Raw genomic sequence first — 21,181 nt, forward strand, 5'->3', positions numbered from 1 at the left:
AAACATGTTCTAAGGTACCTGAAACAATCAAAAGACAAGACATTGTGCTACAGGAAAAGTGACAAAGATTTGAGAGTACAAGGTCACAGTGACTCAGACTGGGCTGCGGATGTGACTGACAGGAGGAGTACTACAGGTTACTGCGTAAGCCTGAATGAAGGAGGTACTTTGGTGTCATGGCGAACAAAGAAGCAGCCAACTGTTGCCTTGTCAACTTGTGAAGCAGAGTACATAGCTTTGGCAGCAACAACACAAGAATGTTTGTACTTGACACAACTGTTGCAAAGCATGTATGAGCATCAAAAGAGACCGCCAAAGATTTTTGAGGACAATCAAGGGACTATTGCATTGGCAAAGAATCCTGTTAACAGACAGAGGTGTAAGCATATCGATATCAAATATCATTTTGTGAGATCAACAGTTAATGCTGGAAATTTGATATTGGAGTATTGTCCGACAGGTCTGATGGTGGCCGATGTTATGACAAAGCCAGCAACAAAGGGGAAGTTATTGAAGTTTGAGAAATATATGTTTGGAGTGTAAACAAATAGTAAAGAAAAACTGTTTCTTTTGAAATGCATGTAAAGCTGACAACGTGAGTGCAAGTGGGGGTGTTGAGCTAGTTAATAGGTATGCCCTCGTTGTCATCTGTTGTGATTTTATTTTGAAAGGATGCTTCCTGTTATGCTGCAGAGTGCACGCGAGAGTTCAATAATAAAAACTAAGTGTTGTTCCGGTGAAAAGCCGATGCCCCACGTGTGATTATTCCTCCGTCTAGACAATATAAGTATCTTCAATATTCATGCAGATTCCGCTGGAAGACCCGTCTCTGCTAACAACTGTTTTAAAAAAAAAACTTTCAGCCATAGGTAGCTTTCATAAATATTCAGAGGCAATAAAAGCCACCTAGCCACGCTGAAATGCCGTTGAGTGGGTTGCCATGACAACCCAAGAAGCTGGTATGTGAAATCTTCATTTTGATTTCTGTTTATTTTCTTTTTGTTTATTTTATATTTGTGTACAATTATAGTGAAACACCACAAGATAATTTACAAGTTTATGGATGCATTTCTTTAAATAAATTTTTTCTGATAAAATTGTTGTCGAACAGTCCCCGCCTCCGTGAGTCACAGGAACCGGAAGTTGTGAGCGGGAGAGGCAGAACGATAACACGGCAGACTTCAACAGTAGAATTATGAGCATTAACTTTGCTAAGCACTTACGTACTCTGTTAAAGGGAACACGTTTCTGAGATGGATGTCATATGTAAAATTGAAATGATTTTATTTCTCTCTGTTTTTCACGATGCTTCAGCATTGTGAGAGGAAAATAAACTGAAATGTGGACGTTAGTATGAAGCGTGTTTTTTTGACCAGAGTAGATACACTAGCAGTGTTTGATTCTGAGGTTAATTCTTAAGGCACAGAGGTGCATCTATTTTTATGTGGCGAACCAAATGTTGGCGTGGAGTGGATATTCTGAAGCAAAATCTAGGCTCTGATTGTTCACACACAGCAACACTGAGCAACAGAGGAAATATTCAGGCATGCTCAGTAGCTGTACTTCTGCAAGGAGCCTGCTTTTTGGGCACTTATTTGGAATGTATTTGTTAAAGCTTTGATTCCTGTAAATAAGATAATAACTGCAATATTCAGTAAAAGTATTTTGACTTCCGCTTTCCTTTCTTTGACTTGGCTCAGAATGCAGAAATCCGCAAATGAGCAGAGTGTAACTGCACAGAAGGGACGTTCAATTCATTTTTGTGTAGCTAACGCTGAATCACACCAGCAGTTGCTTCAAGCCGCTACGTACTTTAAGGTAAAGAGTATACTTGAGAAAATTCCACCAATCAGTTGGCCCCTTATGAGCAAGCACTTTGTTAGGGTAAGAAGGAAAAACTCCCTTTTTACAGGATTAAACGTCAGGCAGAACCAGGCTCGGGGATGGGCATTCATCTGCTATGACTGTTTGGGGAGTGAGGGGAAAGAGAAAAGAAGAAAGCAAGAGCAAAGAGAGAGAAGGCAGAAATGTAACATTCTGTACTGATACAGAAACCACATGGCAGTGGTACTGAAACCACATCAGAGTACCACAGGAGCACCCACAGCAGTGTGAGCCTATAGTTGCATAACTAAGGGATGATTCAGGGATACCCAATTCAGCCAAAGTTGTATCAGACTGTTAGGTACAAGTATGCACTGTGCACATAATTTAACTGATGCTGAACCACTCTTGATATACAGTACATGCATTAACGCAATCAGACGGACAAACTGATAAATAATGTGGTACGCTTCAGATCATGAACCATTTCTCTGGCCTTTTTTGTGTGTGTGTAATCAGTGCTTTGCAGCTTGTTCTAAATCCTCAGGAAGTATCTGTGGAGTTGGACAATGAAGCAATCACGCTTCAAACGAGTTTTATAAGAGAACATTTGAAGACATTATGTCTCAGGTGGTTTATACAGAGCTTGACATGTTTGCCAATAGCTGCATACTCCATCACAGGGCCATACATAGGTAAAGCTGAAACACTTTTCGAGATTGTCTACCTTTCAGTTCATTTAATTTCAGTTGTTTTATAGGAGGAACAACAACAGGAAGAACATCCTTTTAACAAGAAGGCCTTCAACAGAACCAGGAAAGTGCAGCCATGTGCCATATCTGGTTGGAGATCAGAAGAAATGTGAGAATGACAGAATACTAGGACTCGCTGATTTGACTTGGCCCATACATGAGCTTAAGGTCACAATACCTCAAACAGAGTTTATCTGTAGGACAGGAAAATGTATTTTATAATAACCTTTTAAGCATGTTGAACCAGTCCAAGAGGAAGTGTAACAGGTTTACGAGGTGGAAGGAAGATTTAAGGACTTTTATTTAAATACCTTTCCAGTCATACAGGTTTGAAGATATATTTGTTAGGTGTGGTCCTACTGTATGTTCTCTTTAAGTGCATGTGTCCATATGTAACCAAGCATCACCGTCACAGAGCTGTGCCCTCCAGCACACATTCGTTTTCTGAAATACACCATTACTTGAGGCTGCTTTTAAAAACAAGTGTTTATTTACCATTCATCAATTTCACATACAGTGCACTAAAAGGACTTAAATATTTTTTTAAACATCTCGGAGAGCTTGCTTTGTGTGGATTTAGGTTGTCTTCACTCTCTTCATCTAATAGCCTGATGCTGACATCAGAGCTCTGTGTGGGCCATACCATCTGTTGCAGGATAAGATTTTTATGACTCTTGCTGCATGTTTTCTAGTGGTTGTCATGCTGCAGAATGAATGCGGGACCAGTCTGGAGCACTTCACAATATGATCTCAGTGAAGATAATGTGAGCAACCCAAGCCCTCTTATCCTGGCCACAAAAAAATCTAAGTCAAAACCTTTAAAAAAAAAAAAACATAACTACAAACTGTTATCGCGTGTAAACCCTAATGATCTGACTCGGAAGCTAAGCATTATTCAATACTGTCGAGTCATGTTGACTGTACACGGTAAAAGTGAGACAGGGAGCAGCAAAAGGGGTGGAGCTCCGCAATATGTACAACCTTTTACTGTCACTAAATCCTCCAGCGAACTACTTCTCGAGCTGACTCTGGATGACTTCTCTCGTGGCAGTGCGGAAGTACCGGAGCAGTAACTGCGCGAGTCGGTCCACGCCGTGAAGAGAGAGGGGAGCGCGATACAGACACCCGAACCAACTCCGCTACAGTGCACTCGTATGTGTGGCATGTGACGGTTAGAGAGCGTCCAGTTACGAGAAGGAACAGGAAAGCAGGTCGTTTGGCTACAAAGAGCTCGACCTGTAGAAACTGTAGAAGGTGCACGCAGAGCTCTCCGGTGGTTCCCCGCTTCCCGCTGTGACCGAGATGGAGCGGTTGTGCGGACCAAAGCTTCCGTTCTGGGTGAGTACCCTTCTGCGCTCGGTGGTTTGTCATGAACATCGGGGTATACTGCAGAATACTCCCCTACCCCGGTGTATAGTTCGTTCACTACCAGGTGGTTTTGAACAGTGTTATGTCACCGGCTGCTCTTGTTTTCTTTCCGTCGCAGCTGTCTATAAATAAGCTTTTTCCCACCTAATAGCATTTACCGGTTTAATAAGCTCACAGTTAATGACACGGCGAACTGCGTGTTTTCGGTTTAGAGAAGTCGGTCACTCGTGCAAAAGAACACCTCATACATTGGATAAGTACCTGTCAACTTCTGTTTAATGGCTCTTGCGGCACTCCTTAGACATGTCGGGGTCTTTAAACTTCTCTAACAGTCCATAAACAGTAGCAAGATGATCGAATGGGCAAGAGCTACTAAATAGCTTGCTACATTAGCCTCACTGGGAATAAAGGAGGGATAAACTCACAGTTAAGCATCAGCACTAATCATTTTCCCACTGGGAATATTTTGGTGACTCTGTTTTTTCCCCTTCTGCTGTTGATGATGCGACACTGAGGAAACTGAGGTCATGCTCGGTGTAGTGCGTCGTTTGTCTTATACTTGCAGGTTTAATGCCATAAAACATGATTGCAGCTCCTAATGTAAACACGGTTCAGAGTTTCATTTCCCCCGCTTTAATGTTAGGAATGCGGAGCGGGCAGAAGTGCAGACATTCTGTACTTAAGTAGAAGTACAGAATGTCTGTACTGTTAAAAAAAATACTCCAGTAAAAGTATAAATAATGATTCATCTTCTTTACTCAAGTAAAAGTGAAAAAATACAAGTTCTGAAATGTACACAAAATAAGAAAATAAAAGTAGCTCCTTAAAGAATATTTTTTCCAACTATTTGTACACAAAGCTAATTGAACCTTGTGTTATATTAATAGTTGCCTGAAAAAAAAGTTGCCTGAATTTTAATTCTAATAAATACACTCAGTTTGAATCAGTAAGTGTAACAAGAATAGAGAAAAAGAAGGAAATGTTATAAAAAAGTGGCGTTTTTTTATGTTGCCTACATTGAAGGGGGGACTTTGCCTCTTAACAGGAAAATGCGTAGAGAAGAGGTTAAAGCAGTTTCAGCAGGTGGAGAACCCAATAAATCTGTTGTAGTGGCTCAGTGTGAGGAAAAGAATCACAACTCTCAATAATTTCTATTGAGAGCTCCGGTAGATTTTCTTAGTGTACAGGCTGTGATCAGCTGTGGGTTTACACACCTGAATTAAGCAGATGTTTCATGAGCTGTCCTGGTTGATTTCCATCGTCTACACTGACAGTACACTGTTTATAATGTCTTTATACCCAATAATTCTCAGCATCATCAGCTTAACTTCAGATTCTCCTCTGCTACACTTAATGTAACCTAACTCTGATCATGGAACCACAGCTGCTGCACACCAGTCACGCACTGATCCATCACAGTACAGCAAACTAACCTGTTTATCCTGTACAAAAGAGTATTTCCACGCACAGTTTGTTCCAGTGTTGTGCCAAAAAAATAAATAGAAACACTGGCTCACTTTAACCTCTGACTATGGCACAGTTTTTTATGCCACATCCCTTGGTGATCAACACATGAACAGGATTGCCTTTCATGTGTTACGGTTCAGGCTTAAATCGGTTTAATGTTTGAAGGCCTGCAGTCACATGACAAAATAACTCCCCTCAAATTAAACCAAAAGTATTGAGTCTTGTTTTGAAAATCTGATTATTAGTATTTGTACTTTGTTACTTCCCACCTCTGTGAGAATGCAAACACCGCCTACAGAGTGTCATCATTTAGCTTTGACTACTATGACTATCTCTGTTTGGGGAAGTCTGTTTTAAAGAAGTGACATTGCGGCAAATGAGTATTTCCCAGGGTGGGTGACGGTAATATGCTGCTCTCATGGAGGTTACAATGGTCACTTCACTGCAGAATGCAGATTCCAAAATGACCACATTGCAAGGTAACCGACAGCCACGCTCAGTAACACTAGATTTGCCTGGATGCTTTTTATCCACATGTACTTCTTAGTTATAGCCTGCCTGGCTTCCTGTGGTTGAAAGACCATTTACAATGTGCTGTTTTAATTTGAATATTTTGCAGCCATATTGTAAAGCATTAAACGAATAGCTTCTTAAGGCTTTAATTTCATGGTTTAGCCACAAATTGTGTATTGATGACCAACAGTTGCGCATATAAACATCGATCTGACCCATTCAGATAAAAAGGATTCTTTTTGTTTGTTCGCTTTTGGCGGGGTTGTCTGGCTGTTTAGTATGGATGTGTGCCAGCAACTGCTAAACAGCACAAAACGAAGAAGCTTGTTAACCAGCAGGTGCTGGACTGGTGGCTCAAGTCAGGTGTAGTTACACTAGATGCGATATACACACAAAGGAAGCTAGAGAAAGCCAAAGATGACCACAGACCAAAGATAATGAAAACTAATTTTAAAAAGAATAAAATCCCAAATTTTTGAATCTCACACAATGAGCTCCAAGTGAACATCAAATATCAAATTTTGGCTTGAAACGGCCATTCTCAGCGTTTAGCACCTGATTGCTTCGTGATATTACTCAGCTGACCTGCATCTGGTTGGATCTCACATTAAGTGCCGGCTCGCTCTTGAGGCCTATTTGCCTATCCTATTTGCTGCTGTCCGCTTTAAACAGACCGACGGCAGTTGTAATCCCCTTGCACAGTGCAAGTCAGGTTAACTACTAAAGCCCCCGTTCACATATAAAGCGATTCGCTTGTAGATGTGCTTCTGTAGGCAGCCTTATAATTTGTCACCATGTGTGATCCTTCCATTCCAGCGATGGTCATTTCAATCATTCACTTTAAAGTTGGTAACAGTTCACCAGTTATTACTAAAGGTTATTTTGCTTGTCGTCACTCCAAGTCATCGAACGTCATTGTCGTCCATGGTCACTAGTTGTCCCTTTAATTTCCTGAGTGTATGCCCCTTAGCACATGGGAGAGAGCTTTATTTGTTCCCTCACTGTTTGCAAAAGGTGTAGTGTGCACCTTTCCCCTTTAAATGATTGCTCAAACATGGCTGTAGTAAAATCAGCGTTTGCACTGCTCATTTCCTTGTCGGGTGATTTATGAATTAGCCTTTGTGTGAATGAGCGTGTACACAGCATTTATAAAAGGGAGTTTTGAAGTACTATGCGGGGGAATCTTTTGCTCTGAAACCTCACACTGACAAGATTTGAATGGTAAAACAGCTGGCTTTGATGTTTGTTTCTGACCTGTTTACTTCTATCATAAAGCACATAAGAGTTTATAGACAAGCCGCCCCTGTATTTAACATTTGTGTCAGTGTGACACTGGGTAGGCTGTCTGTAATGCTGTTACCTCTGTGGTAAATCAGCGTGAAGCCACATTAGAGAAAATGTGCCCTGTGTTCTGTGGTGAGTTTTAATTTTGTGACTCTGGTTTCTGAATATTTATAAAGACAAAAAAAGGTTGTGTTTAATAAAAGGGCTACAATCCCACTTTTTGATAATGCCATATGGGTTTTTAAATGAGTCATTTAGTGTATAATATTAAATAATCATCAAAATATCTTTTACAGTTTTTCACGAAAGTTTTAACAGTTTCAAAGTGTAAAGAAAAATGCAGCTATTTCCCCATTTTAAAAAAGGCCCAGAAAATGATTGTTGACTGAAACAATTAAATAGTTATTGGAGCGGTTGCAGACTGTGAAATACCAATGATTTGATATCGACCAGGAAAGCCGATGTCAACCAATACAGATATCGGCTAATACCAATGTTGAGCCAATGTTTGAAATACAGTCATGTGACATAGGTGGTTCCAGTCCTATTGGTTTGGCTTTGCAGTGACCGAGCAGTACAAAAAGGCTCAAAAGACATGCAAATCGTTTTGCACATGCCAGCCCTGCACACCATCTGCCAGAACTGTCTCCATAAAATCATCTGACAGCTGCTTTTTGGGGCTTCCCCACATAATCTTCCTTTATGGATCAAGTTCTCATTAGATTGCAAATTTTAGTTCTTCTGAGCTTTTTAAAGACTTCCCTGTTGGTTTCAAAGTTGATGTTGAAAGTTCAGTCTCAGCACTGGACTCAGCAGTTTGCTACCACCTGCAAATCTTCATTATCGACTTGCTGTGAACAGTGTCATGCGAAATAAAAAAATGAAAATCACGTTTTGTTTTGTTTTTTTAAAGGGAGAAATGTTTTATATAAACACTTTGATGAATATACAGTGGGGCAAAAAAGTATTTAGTCAGCCACCGATTGTGCAAGTTCCCCCACCTAAAATGATGACAGAGGTCAGTAATTTGCACCAGAGGTACACTTCAACTGTGAGAGACAGAATGTGAAAAAAAAAATCCATGAATCCACATGGTAGGATTTGTAAAGAATTTATTCGTAAATCAGGGTGGAAAATAAGTATTTGGTCAACAACAAAAATACAACTCAATACTTTGTAACATAACCTTTGTTGGCAATAACAGAGGTCAAACGTTTACTATAGGTCTTTACCAGGTTTGCACACACAGTAGCTGGTGTTTTGGCCCATTCCTCCATGCAGATCTTCTCGAGAGCAGTGATGTTTTGGGGCTGTCGCCGAGCAACACGGACTTTCAACTCCCGCCACAGATTTTCTATGGGGTTGAGGTCTGGAGACTGGCTAGGCCACTCCAGGACTTTCAAATGCTTCTTACGGAGCCACTCCTTTGTTGCCCGGGCGGTGTGTTTTGGATCATTGTCATGTTGGAAGACCCAGCCTCGTTTCATCTTCAAAGTTCTCACTGATGGAAGGAGGTTTTGGCTCAAACTCTCACGATACATGGCCCCATTCATTCTGTCCTTAACACGGATCAGTCGTCCTGTCCCCTTGGCAGAAAAACAGCCCCATAGCATGATGTTTCCACCCCCATGCTTCACAGTAGGTATGGTGTTCTTGGGATGCAACTCAGTATTCTTCTTCCTCCAAACACGACGAGTTGAGTTTATACCAAAAAGTTCTACTTTGGTTTCATCTGACCACATGACATTCTCCCAATCCTCTGCTGTATCATCCATGTGCTCTCTGGCAAACTTCAGACGGGCCTGGACATGCACTGGCTTCAGCAGCGGAACACGTCTGGCACTGCGGGATTTGATTCCCTGCCGTTGTAGTGTGTTACTGATGGTGACCTTTGTTACTTTGGTCCCAGCTCTCTGCAGGTCATTCACCAGGTCCCCCCGTGTGGTTCTGGGATCTTTGCTCACCGTTCTCATGATCATTTTGACCCCACGGGATGAGATCTTGCGTGGAGGCCCAGATGGAGGGAGATTATCAGTGGTCTTGTATGTCTTCCATTTTCTGATGATTGCTCCCACAGTTGATTTTTTTCACACCAAGCTGCTTGCCTATTGTAGATTCACTCTTCCCAGTCTGGTGCAGGTCTACAATACTTTTCCTGGTGTCCTTCAAAAGCTCTTTGGTCTTGGCCATGGCGGAGTTTGGAGTCTGACTGTTTGAGGCTGTGGACAGGTGTCTTTTATACAGATGATGAGTTCAAACAGGTGCCATTCATACAGGTAACGAGTGGGGGACAGAAAAGCTTCTTACAGAAGATGTTACAGGTCTGTAAGAGCCAGAGATTTTCCTTGTTTGAGGTGAGGTGACCAAATACTTATTTTCCACCCTAATTTACGAATAAATTCTTTACAAATCCTACCATGTGGATTCATGGATTTTTTTTTTTCACATTCTGTGTCTCACAGTTGAAGTGTACCTCTGGTGCAAATTACTGACCTCTGTCATCATTTTAGGTGGGGGAACTTGCACAATCGGTGGCTGACTAAATCCTTTTTTGCCCCACTGTAATGTGTTACGTACTGTTTTGATAACCTCCCTTGTACAAAGTCTGTGTTGTGTATCATTGTGAGAATACAGCTGCTAACTGTCGTGTTCTGTCTAGTTGTGCGCTGCCTCTTCATGCTCGACCCCGGCCTAAACACTTAAACCAAATGGAGTATTTCTGGAAGCAGCAGCCCCTCTGACACAGACTGTCTCCTTATTTGTACTAGAATAGAGAAAGGAGGACTGCAGAATGTTCCTGAACCTTTCCCAACAGTGTTTGAAGTTTGAATGCGGAAAATGCTTTTTGGGTACACATAAAAAAGAAATATAGATAATAACTGTATGTTTCTGTTTAAAGTAAAATAGATGCATTCCAGTATTTACTATATTGGCTGCTAATAAGAAAAAAGCTTTTGAACGGATTACTTGAAAGATAATTGGAATTGAACACATTGATTAGCTTAAATGGCTTAATGGACATTTTCTAAGTATGACATCTTCACGATTAAGCTATTTATTAAAAGCCAGCATTGGGAGTGACCACGAGGGACAGGATTGTAAATGAGGACATCAGAGGGACGACTCAGGTTGAGCAGACTGGGGACAAACTTTGAAAGGCGAGGCTGAGATGAGGGAGCTGCTAGACTGGAAAAGAGGAAGAGGACAGAAAGATTCATGGATATAGCAAAGGAGGACACGAGGAGGGTTAGTGTGATGGAGGAGGATGCTAAGGGTAGGGTTAGATGGTGGCAGATGATCTGCTAAAGGATACAGTAGCACGGTGGTGGATGGTGAATTTCCAGAGAAGCAGCTGAATTAATTTCAGGGACCACCACAACAATGGCCTGACCAGACGGCCAAAAGGACTGGAGCTAGGTGGTTATCAGCGACTGGATGTTTTCAAGTGTGAGTGTTCTTGCAGCGCCCAAGTAAAGGGTACAGTGTGTGTGTGTGTGAGAAACTCTGCAGTTTCCCCGAGTTCAAAGTATATTTAAATAAATGAAAATGCCAGAACGTGTTCAGCAGTGGCAACAATAACTGATTAAGTGCGAAGAACTTTTCTGCCTCACAGCACTTTATTAAAACCTCTGTCAGTTTTATTAAAGTAAGCATCAAAGCTGAGGTTGGGCAGGTTTAAATGCGCATGTAAAGGTTATTACACTAATGTCACCCTGATGTGTATTCGGCCAGAATGAAGAAATGCCCACTTATTGTAACCCATACTCATACAGGAGGGCGTAGCACAGTCAGACAGAATGCATGGTATGCAGCGCACACATTATCAGACTGATCCAAAGCCTATTTATCAGCAGCCTTATATACCAACAACTCAAACTGTCAGCAGCAGCTTGGATTACAGTTGAGTGCCTTGGGGAAGATCAGCCGTGCAGGAGCTGAGCGTCGTCTTCTCAAAGACTTTAAAGTGTAGTGTAAGCTGTTGTGTAAGGCTGGAATAGTTTGTCTCATGTGCTGCTCTTAGGCAGAGGTTGGATACTACGAGGCTGAAGCTGAATTGAAATTGAAAAAGAGGAAGTTCTTGTATTGGTATTAAACTGTAGACATCGAATGCGTAGCGGTTTTTGAGCTTTTAAACCCTTGTCACACGCTGCAGGGAAGTGAGAGTACTGATGAGGTGATGAGTCTGCAGATGTGCTTAGTGCATTCAGTGTGTCTTGACAAGAAACTTACTGTGCACATTTGTTCTTCATTCATTTTTACATTATTTATTCTTCATTATCCATAAAAGTAAAGTATTGGCCTTTATGCTTTCTATCCTCCATCTCATTTGGCAGCCTTTTATGGCTATATAGCAGCTGACCATCTTAACAGTAGTAACCAACAGTTTAAAATGACATCCTATTAATATTTAATCACCTTATAACTGCAATCTTTAGATCAGCCTGCAATCCCTTCAGGTCTGCTGTGCAGATCTGTCTGCCACCAGTTGCACAGACAAAAGAAAGACTTTTGTTTTACCTCATAGCTTGTTGTTGACGTTGGTGTGCCTGCTCCAGGTTAGGAAGCCTCAGGATGAAAGAGTTCAAGTATCTCAGCCACAGTGGACTGGGAGATTGACAGATTGTGGTGAGGGTGAAAGTGAATCTGTTGGTTTATTGTATGAGATCGCCCACTCTTTAAAGAGTGGGTGGCCTCTCCTTTAAAGATAGCGTGAAGCACTCGGTCATTCAGGAGAGGCTGAGAGTGGAGCTACTACTCCTCCTTGTTGAGGTGTTTTAGGCATGTCCCAATTGGGAGACGGGGCAGACACAGTGGAGAAATTGCATCTCTCGGCAAGCTTGGGAACACCTTTACCTGGAAGGGCTGGTGGAGATGGCCAAGGAGAGAGGTCTGGGCATCTGTTTAGACTGCTGTCCCAGTGACATGGACCCAGACAAGCGGTAGAGGTTGGATGGTTGGATGGACGTAGCCCTGTGATAACACATGAGGGCCTCCTAGCTCTATTGCCAAAGTCTATGTGACAGCACATTTGTGCCTTTTTACTTTTGGATTAGTCTGAGGAAATATGTTATCCTTAGTCGATTTGCTCCAAACTAATCATCCCTCCTCAAGTAGTTGCTGTACAATAGAAATTGATCTAAACTTTGTGACAGTGGTGCCCAATGGAGTGGAAGTTGCTTGTTGCTATTTGAAGTCTGATTTTTTTTTTTAATTCCTTAAAAACAAATTCTGCTTTTTTGTTGTAGGAAAAAAAATGTAGTTACATGTGTATTATGAATTCCGGTATTTTAATGTCAGTTTATATCTGTCCACTCTGGCATGGAGAAGTAATGATGCCCTAGGAAAAATTCCCCCGATGCAGTGTCTACTTCCTGAACCGAGAGACTGCTAAGTCAGCAAAAGCTGGTAATCGACACAGTTGTGACAAGTCTTGGTTAACAGCTCTGAATGAGTAAGGGAGGTTACAGGCTCATGATACCATGTTTTAATAAATGTGGTTCTCTGCGTGAACCCATAACGTTGTGGGTTTAAAGTGTAACAGCAGTCTTTCTGCCGCTCAGAGTTCTTCATGTTTTCAGTTTTCTCTCAGCCGGCTGGTCCGATTTATCTTTCCTCTACGGTTTGCTGTATCTTCTTTAAGGCCCTTTGCCCCCCAAGTTACGCAACACATCTGTAAAGTATCATCTTTTATCTGCTCCAAATATGAAAATCTATACTGTAGTCTGCATTTAAGTTATTTCAGCAATGCCCACTATACAGACCAAAGATCCATGGGTAAAATGCTAATGTTTTCCATGCGTCGGTGTAAGCAAACACAGCCAGCAGCAGTTCCTGTCCCCCTGCAGTCTTTACTGTCGTCAGCCTCCCATTCATACCGCTGGACAGCTTTTCAGTGTAACAGAGAACAGATGGAGATGGCCTGTTGATTTTCTCAAACCTCTAGATACACTAGAAAGCATAAGCCTGACTAAACTGTGTTGGTTGATGGTAATTCAAGTACAAGTACAAGTTAATACAATTCCCCTGCACAACAGTTGCAGTGTCTCAGTACCGAGTAATTCCCTTGCTATGGCTTTCAGTACCCTGGTGTATTGTATTAAACCACATGTAATTAAAGTATGAAACCAGAGCCACAACATTATATTTACAGTCATTAGCAACAAAATGAGGTTAGTAAAACAGGCCTAATGCATTTGCTGCACAGAGTGTAATTTTGTCTCCCCAAGGCAAAGTGTACCAAGCTGTGTTCATACACATCTGAAGTGCAGTTTCATAACCACAGGAAAACATGCAAAGTGCTTGATCAGAATTACCACCACATCAAAATGGGCCTAATGCATTTAAAACTCACCGGTTACCATTTGGTAACTCATTTTTTTCATACTCATACAGTATGAAAACTAAACTGAAATAAGCCAGGCTTTCTATTTCCTTAAGTCCAGTCTTTATGCTAAGCTATGCAAACGACAGTTTTACAGGTACAGATGTCCAAGATTTCCATAAGGAGATGAGCATGCACCACTTTGCTGATAAAAAGCAGTCTAAGGATTAAAATTCATTGTAAAATTAAAGGCTGGATCTTAAGCGCATGTGGTTGTGTAAGAAAGTTAGATTGTGCCAAAACAAATCATATGATTGCATTGCTTTGGGCATGTCGCTACAGGTACTTAGAAGACGAGCGTGCCAGATGCTTGATCCTTTTTTTGCCGTAGATAATTGTATTCTGTGTATCACTGTAAGTTACCTGATCAGGCTTGTTGATAATTTTATGCTTCTGAAAATCAAATGAACACTAAACCATAAACCAAAACACTGCATGTATATAGTAAATGTTGAATAAGCTTGAGATTCACCACTTTCATAAATGTGTTCAAATGATGTCATTGGTTAAAAAAATACACATGGGGAAAATGGAAAAACATCTGGGAATGTGGCGTTAGGAAGTAGGCATATTCAGTTATTTGCTACTAGCATAACAACTGTAAGCACCAGGATTAAAAAGGATGAATTAAAAAAATTAGACACCACCTGTGGCTCTGCTCCATTACTTCTTAAGCTGTTCAGCATTCCACTCTTAGAACAGTGTTTTATTGAATAAACTGCCTTAACAGCTCAGTGATAGCACTTTATAATCACCATCGTCATTATTAAATGGTGAACTGATAGCTCATTTAGCTTTAGTTAGTAGTTTTGACTGTTTCAGTGGATTATTTTAAAGAACAAATACTTTACCTAAATAATATTTATAGCTGTTCTTATGTGTTTAAGTATTCAAAAAGGCAGGTGGGATGCTAGTGGAAAAATCACAAGACTCCAAATCTAGAGATGGTGGTCTGTGTCCTGCTTTTTCTTTTCTTTTTTTTCCATATTCATTTTGCTATTTGCTTGAGTTTATCTTCAGTTGATGTGTTGATCAAAGGTTCTACAAACCTTTGATATTAAATCTCTGGACACCTGAATGAGCGTTAATTAAAAGAAAACAAAAAACTATTAGATCGTAAATGGTTACAGAAAATTAAATAGTAACGGAATTCTATTTTTTAAGTATGTATTTCGCTTTAGTAAAGTAATGGCAGTTAACTCACTTTTGGTGAAAAGTTACAATAGATAAAACTAACTTCAAGGTAAGTTTAAGATCCTGTAATATTAGACATCATGAGAATGAGGTTAAGTTTGCTAATCAACAATAAAAGCTTTATTACAAAATTAGAGTTTGTGTTAATGATCACAAAGTCAGAATGTAGTATGTAACGTGTGTATGATTTATAAATCGGGGATTAAAGTAGTTTGGTAAGAGCCAAACTATCCATAGGTTGTGTTCATGATTCTACAGCGCTCATGTTCAGTTAAGCTGATGATGTCGATTCACTGACTGAACACACAGTAGCTTTATACTTACTCGGGATGGGAAATTTGACATGATGGCTTGTGTAACATAAGTTCTAATGATGAAATCCACAAAGAGCAGCAACGCCGATCAGCTGATCACAACCTGTGCAGAAAAGCTGCTTCTCACAACAGAAATCATTATCGTTGTGACCCCATGCTGCACCACCACTCATTTTTCACACCTTCAGATTGGTGGTAGTGGTGCACACCTGCCAAATCTCACTTTAACCACTCACCCTCCTACAGTGTAGTCAGAAGCAAATAGAGCGGATTTTCTCTGGTCAAACTAAGTGGATTAGATGTAAAAATTATGCATAAAATTGTTATTCCTTGTATTGATACTATTCGATTATGACATGAGATTTAATTAGTTTGGCAAAAATAAGCTTTTCAGTTTAACTTGAGTGAAGAAGTTGAATCGGTAGTTTCAAACTTTTAGCTGAATGTTTTTTTTAATGCAAGTATCTGATTCTGCTAGAAGAGGCACTCGTGTGTGCTTTTCCCACTTCTGTTATCAGTTTACAGCTAACAGTTTAATTTACTGTCAATCTATATTTTACCAACAGTGGCTATTTTTAGTGTCACTTCAAGTGATGTTCATTTGAAATCTTTTCATTTTTCATTTTAGTCTCAGTTGCAATATAAACCATTTATAAATCACCTCAAGTTTTGACAGTAAAATTGATTTTGACATGGCGACAGTCAAGTATTTTAGCAAAGGCCTTAATCATTTAGTGATGTGAAATGTATCGAAAAGCTTCACTTCAGTGATTTTGTGACTTGGATATTTAAGTCACAGTGCTGAGATTTTCAGTTTTGAGGTTGCTGACATGTGCTTGTCTCATTAAATCACTGAAAGGTTGGGGGGCAGATGGGGGTATGCAATAGAATGACTGTGTCACCATACTGAGTCATCTTAAAAGCACACGTTGCAACAAGTCTAAACAAATTAGACAGCGAGTCTCAGCGAGGAAAGAGCAGCTCTGACTCACTGGTTGTATTAAAAGTCAAACTGCCAGCATGTACAGTAGAGATTTTGTACTACTGTAAGCTGCATCGCTCGTTGTATTTGAAAGTGGTAGTACTTGAAGCTCAGGTGATAAAGTGATCTTTTATATTGCTCCATAATTTCAGATATAAAGCTTTTCACTTTCTGATATTCTGCAAATGATTTATTTGGATTCACAGGGTGTTTTGATTTTACAACATCAAAAGTTCAAGAAAAAAAGACGAGAGGGGGCTAAAATTTTTGTTAAAAGACCTTTTAATTAGAATGTTTGTCATTGTGGTTTAGTGATTTTACTTTGTTTATTTGTTCATGTTAATATGGCATGAATACTGTCTTATTCAGTCTGTTCTATACTAGTGTTAGAAAGAAAGCCAGCGTGAAGTGCCTTAAAGCTGCATTCTTTTTAATGGCCACCAGGATCTTGTTACTTGTTGCAGTGTCTTCTGATTAGGGCTGCTCGATTATGGCAAAAATGATAATCACGATTATTTTCACTGAAATTGAGATCTCGATTATTTGACGATATTTATTTAACCCTTTAAGACCTACTATAGAACCAAGTCCACCAGAGCTTATATTATTTTTTTACATGCTGTAGTGCCATTTGTGGGAGCATTTCAAGTTGCTATACATCAATACAACTGTTATAGCCCATATTTTAATAATATGTATGCATTAAGTCCATAGTAATTACATAAATTGCAAAAAAGTGCAATAAACTACAAAAGAAATTGAAAATCGCTTTTGTTTTGTTTACATATATTTCTACTTGGAGAAATTTAAGAGGTTTATCCCTCAAAACTTTAAATACAATAAAGTTGCAAAAAATAGTTTACAACAACAGGAAATTTATTTTGAGTGTCTTCATAGTTTTATTTTGGAGATACAGCAATTTTTATATACTGCAGGAAAAACAAAAAACAATCCTATGATGCAAATTTGCAAAGAAAACAGCATGTGCATCATTTCACTGTGGGAAGTGTTACGAACAGCTGATAGGAACGGCAAAGCGTGTTTCTGGAATATTATGTTTTTGTTCCTGCAAGCGCTTTTTATGCAATTTTTGCAAAGCTATATGTGGAACGAAACCGTGACCGAGGACAAGCTGATGGCATCAGATGTAAGTACAACTCCTCCGGTTTCATATGCAAAACAAATTATTGCTAGCTTACACGGTTCAGGTTCTACAGGGATTTAACAATAGTTACGCAAAACGGAGCGTGCTGCTCTGACCGGCTTTAAAGGGTTAACAATAACTTTAAAAAATAATATAAAATAGTGTGCAACACCACTGAAGTTTTTTTTTTTAAACTCTCTTTTCAACCAACGGCAGTCACTCTCCAAATAACTTCTGCTTAGCTTTCCGAGCTTCCCTCGGGTCCTCTTAATCAGCGGTCTCCAACCTTTTTTGCGCCACGGACCGGTTTATGCCCGACAATATTTTCACGGACCGGCCTTTAAGGTGTCGCGGATAAATGAGGGAGGGGCTAATAATCGGCTCAGTCATTTTTAATGATCGTTGAAAGCCCAGATCGTAATCGTGATTAAAATTCGATTAATTGAGCAGCCCTACTTCTGATGTTGTTGATCAGTTTATGGCAGCGGCCAAACTTGCGGCCCACGTCACCCCTACTTGAGCTGATACATTGACCTGAAGAAATAAAATGCAATTTGGCCTTTGAAGTTACTTTTCTTTTTTTTTCTTTTTAGGAAGGATTTGTTCGTTGTTGAGTGCAATGTTAAAATAAGTTCTTTAAAAAGCAACAAAATATTTAATATGGAGGCAACAAGCATGTGGGGAGCACAGACATGTGGAGGGATTGGCTGTGTTAGTTCAGTTCTTTGTAGAGAAAACAGCTTTCACTATCAGTGAGAAACTAATGTGTACACTTAAGTCTGCATTCTTACTTTGGTAAATACGAACAAATTTATAGCAGAAGTGCGGCCACGTGTGTGGCCAGAAACAGAGGACCAATTTGTTTATTTGGTAGTTCAATAAAAGGCTTCAGTTGGTTAAGAGTGAGGGGAAAATTGTGTTTGCATTTGCAGTTTTGTCTTCGTAGACAATATTTGAAATTTCAAAAACAAACAAAACACTAAATTTTCTGTGTGTGTTTTCTTTGTTTAGTTTTTTGTACTACTTGAACAGCAAAGTTCCCTGAAATGAGATGACAGTGCCAGCAGTGGCCCACAGCTCATTTAAGCCAGAGACCCCTGGTTTATGGTCTCATCCACTTGTTTTGGGTCAAACTGATCACTAAATCAGATTTAGTAATTCTAAGATTAAGAAAATAGAATTAAGCAGGATATTCTCATAGCTAATGACTTCTGATTAACGAGCGTGATTGACATGCAGAGTGACACAATTTTCTTCTTTGTGGTTTTAGTCAAAGATAACACGTTTCCTGATGAGTCGAGAGAGCAGCTTCTGTATAAATCAGATTGATTTGATTACCATGAAGCCGATGTACCAGGATGTTTAAGTCAAATGCCGCTATTGAATCTTTCCTGGCTCTTATCGCTCAGTGTGATCGGTATTACCACTTGATGAGACTCATAAGGGAGAAAATTATCTGGCTTGCAGTTTAACACTCCGGTCTGCTTCTGCTTCTACTAATATTTTATCTCAGTCTTGTGAAAAGAAATCCTCCTGCTCTCTGAACCTTTACATCTCGCCTTTTGTTAAAGTCTCAGCATTCAGGTCTTTAGTGCGAAGACAACGACCTTGAAAGTCTGTGAAACAGAATGAAGTCTAGTACCGGTAGTCTGCCTTTAGTAGCAGCTGCAGTGTTGAAAGTAGCTTGTCTCTTCCCTTTCATTAATCTCCTGCTTGATAGAAGCCTCTGGTGTTTCTTAAGGCTTCTAAAACACATTTTGTTAACTTGTTTTTCCTTAATCAATATCAGTTGTAATATTTTAAGCTTTTACAGTTACACCACTTTTACACTTTTACACCAGCAGTGTTTTACATACTACAATCTGAACACAAATAATATGTTGTCCTGCTGCTCAGGTTGACCTGAAGAAAGGAGAAATGGAGAGGAGGACCTATTAGTTGCTGTGTCATGCGCACATTTGCAATGCAAAGCATGCAGAAGTCACTACTTCATTTAGGTGAAAAGTAACATCTGCTTGCAGTAGTCCTCCATGTGTCAGGTAAACCTGAATGGATCATTTAAAAAAAAGTTGTTTGTTCCAGAGAACCAGAGAAGAAGATTGGTGCTGTTCTCATGCCTGTGTGATAAATGTATTAGTCCAGACAGGAGATGGTTAGCTTAAATGGAAACGGGCGCTAACACAGTTGTATCCACAGGTGACAACAGCCACCTGTTGACACTTCTCACTAATTAGCATGCCACACTTTCACTTCCCTGTGTTATTTTCATAAAAAGTGAAGTTAAAAATGACAACTTGTATGTTATACAGGGTTAAGAGCTTGGACTGGTTACACCAGTCCAAACTATTGAAGCTGATATAATGCCATTAGCACCCAGTGTTCTTTGTTAATAATAATAAAAATAATGATGGATTGCATTTATATAGCGCTTTTCGGGACCCCTCAAAGCGCTTTACAATACCACTATTCATTCACACTCACATTCATACACTGGTGGAGGCAAGCTACAGTTGTAGCCACAGCTGCCCTTGGGCAGACTGACAGAAGCGAGGCTGCCATATTGCGCCATCGGCCCTTCTGGCTATCACCAGTAGGCTGTTGGTGAAGTGTCTTGCCCAAGGACACAACGACCGAGACTGTCCGAGCTTTATTTGCAGGGTTCAGGTTGTGCATACTGAGCATTTAACAGCATGTTCCCTCTATCTGTTTGTCCTTGTAGGAGCACCAAGGTGTCCTTTTATCTAAATGCTTCATTGAGCAGGTTAAAACCAAAACAATCCCAAACAGATTCCTTTTCGTAGTATTAACATTTTGATAAATCTTTAGCAAATCTGGAACTTTGGATTCTTTGGACCCAGACCGAGAGACTAGTTGGGGATTTCTTGGCAACGTCAACTCACTATGGAAGAAAGTGTATTTCCCCCTGCAGTTTGCAAGTGGTTACTACAGGTTGCTGTCTGTCGCTGGGTGATATCAGTGACAACAGAGTTGCTCCACAGAAATTCTCCTTGTGATTGCTAGCAGATTACCTAACCTAGGTTAGGGTTAGGGTTAGCTTGCATAGAAGATGATTGTTTGCAAACATTTGCTAACTAACCACAGAGCGGTTGTGAAACTAGGAAAAAATGTGATGCTGACCTGAAATGGAGTACGTTTACCTTCAAAGTAAAAGCTGCACCTTTTGAAACATGTTTTTTCAGTAGAAAGGACTGTGTGCAGCAACCAATGCATTTGCAGGGCGGTCTTTAATGCACCAACACATGCCTTCTTACAACCAATTTCATCTAGTAAGAGCTCGGAAGCTGCAACCACTTGCCAGTTGGTTGGAATTGGATTTTTCCTAAAAGACTGGCAGTTACAGCGGGTCACTGACCTGTCTGTAGGCCTGCATGATTTAGAATAGTTTGTTTTCAGGTTTATATTGATTAACCACTGAGTGAAATATTTTTTATTTTTAAGATTATTCTTTTGGCCTTTTATGGATAGAGACTGTGTATCTAGGGAGGGAGGTGGGGAATACTGCTGTCCCATCATACAGCATATGGTAAATGGCCAGTATTTGTATTGCACTTTACACTACATTCAGTCATCCACCCATTCACACACTGGTGATAGCAGCTACACTGTAGCCACAGCTGCCCTGGGGCGCACTGACAGAGGCGAGGCTGCCGGACACTGGCGCCACTGGGCCCTCTGACCAACACCAGTAGGCAACGGGTGAAGTGTCTTGCCCAAGGACACAACGACCGAGACTGTCGGAGCCGGGGCTCAAACCGGCAACCTTCCGATTACAAGGCGAACTGCCAACTCTTGAGCCACGATGGTAGCATATGATCATCTGCTCACTCACTGAGCTACACTGAGTAAAATAATTTTGCTGAAGTTTTGCTGCAGCTTCTTCCTAAAGTTTATGTTAAACATAATAGATTATTATCTCTATGACAATGTACTGAAGTA

General features: G+C 40.3%; 1 protein-coding gene across 2 annotated transcripts in view; it reads left to right on the top strand.

Moving 5' to 3' along the window:
* The first annotated feature begins 3,580 nt into the window (after positions 1–3,580).
* Positions 3,581–21,181, top strand: part of abcc3 (ATP-binding cassette, sub-family C (CFTR/MRP), member 3) — a 55,853-nt gene continuing 38,252 nt past the window's right edge. For both annotated transcript variants that reach the window (XM_085283736.1, XM_085283735.1), the window contains exon 1: positions 3,581–3,914. In XM_085283736.1, coding sequence (XP_085139862.1) covers positions 3,879–3,914 — 36 coding nt within the window. In that variant the 5' untranslated portion in view covers positions 3,581–3,878. The remainder of the gene's footprint in view (positions 3,915–21,181) is intronic.

Source organism: Mchenga conophoros, linkage group LG8 (genome assembly GCF_057382185.1).
Source record: "Mchenga conophoros isolate Kocher_MC1m ecotype Shallow Benthic linkage group LG8, M_conophoros_male_GT1.1, whole genome shotgun sequence".
NCBI classification, from domain to species: domain Eukaryota; kingdom Metazoa; phylum Chordata; class Actinopteri; order Cichliformes; family Cichlidae; genus Mchenga; species Mchenga conophoros.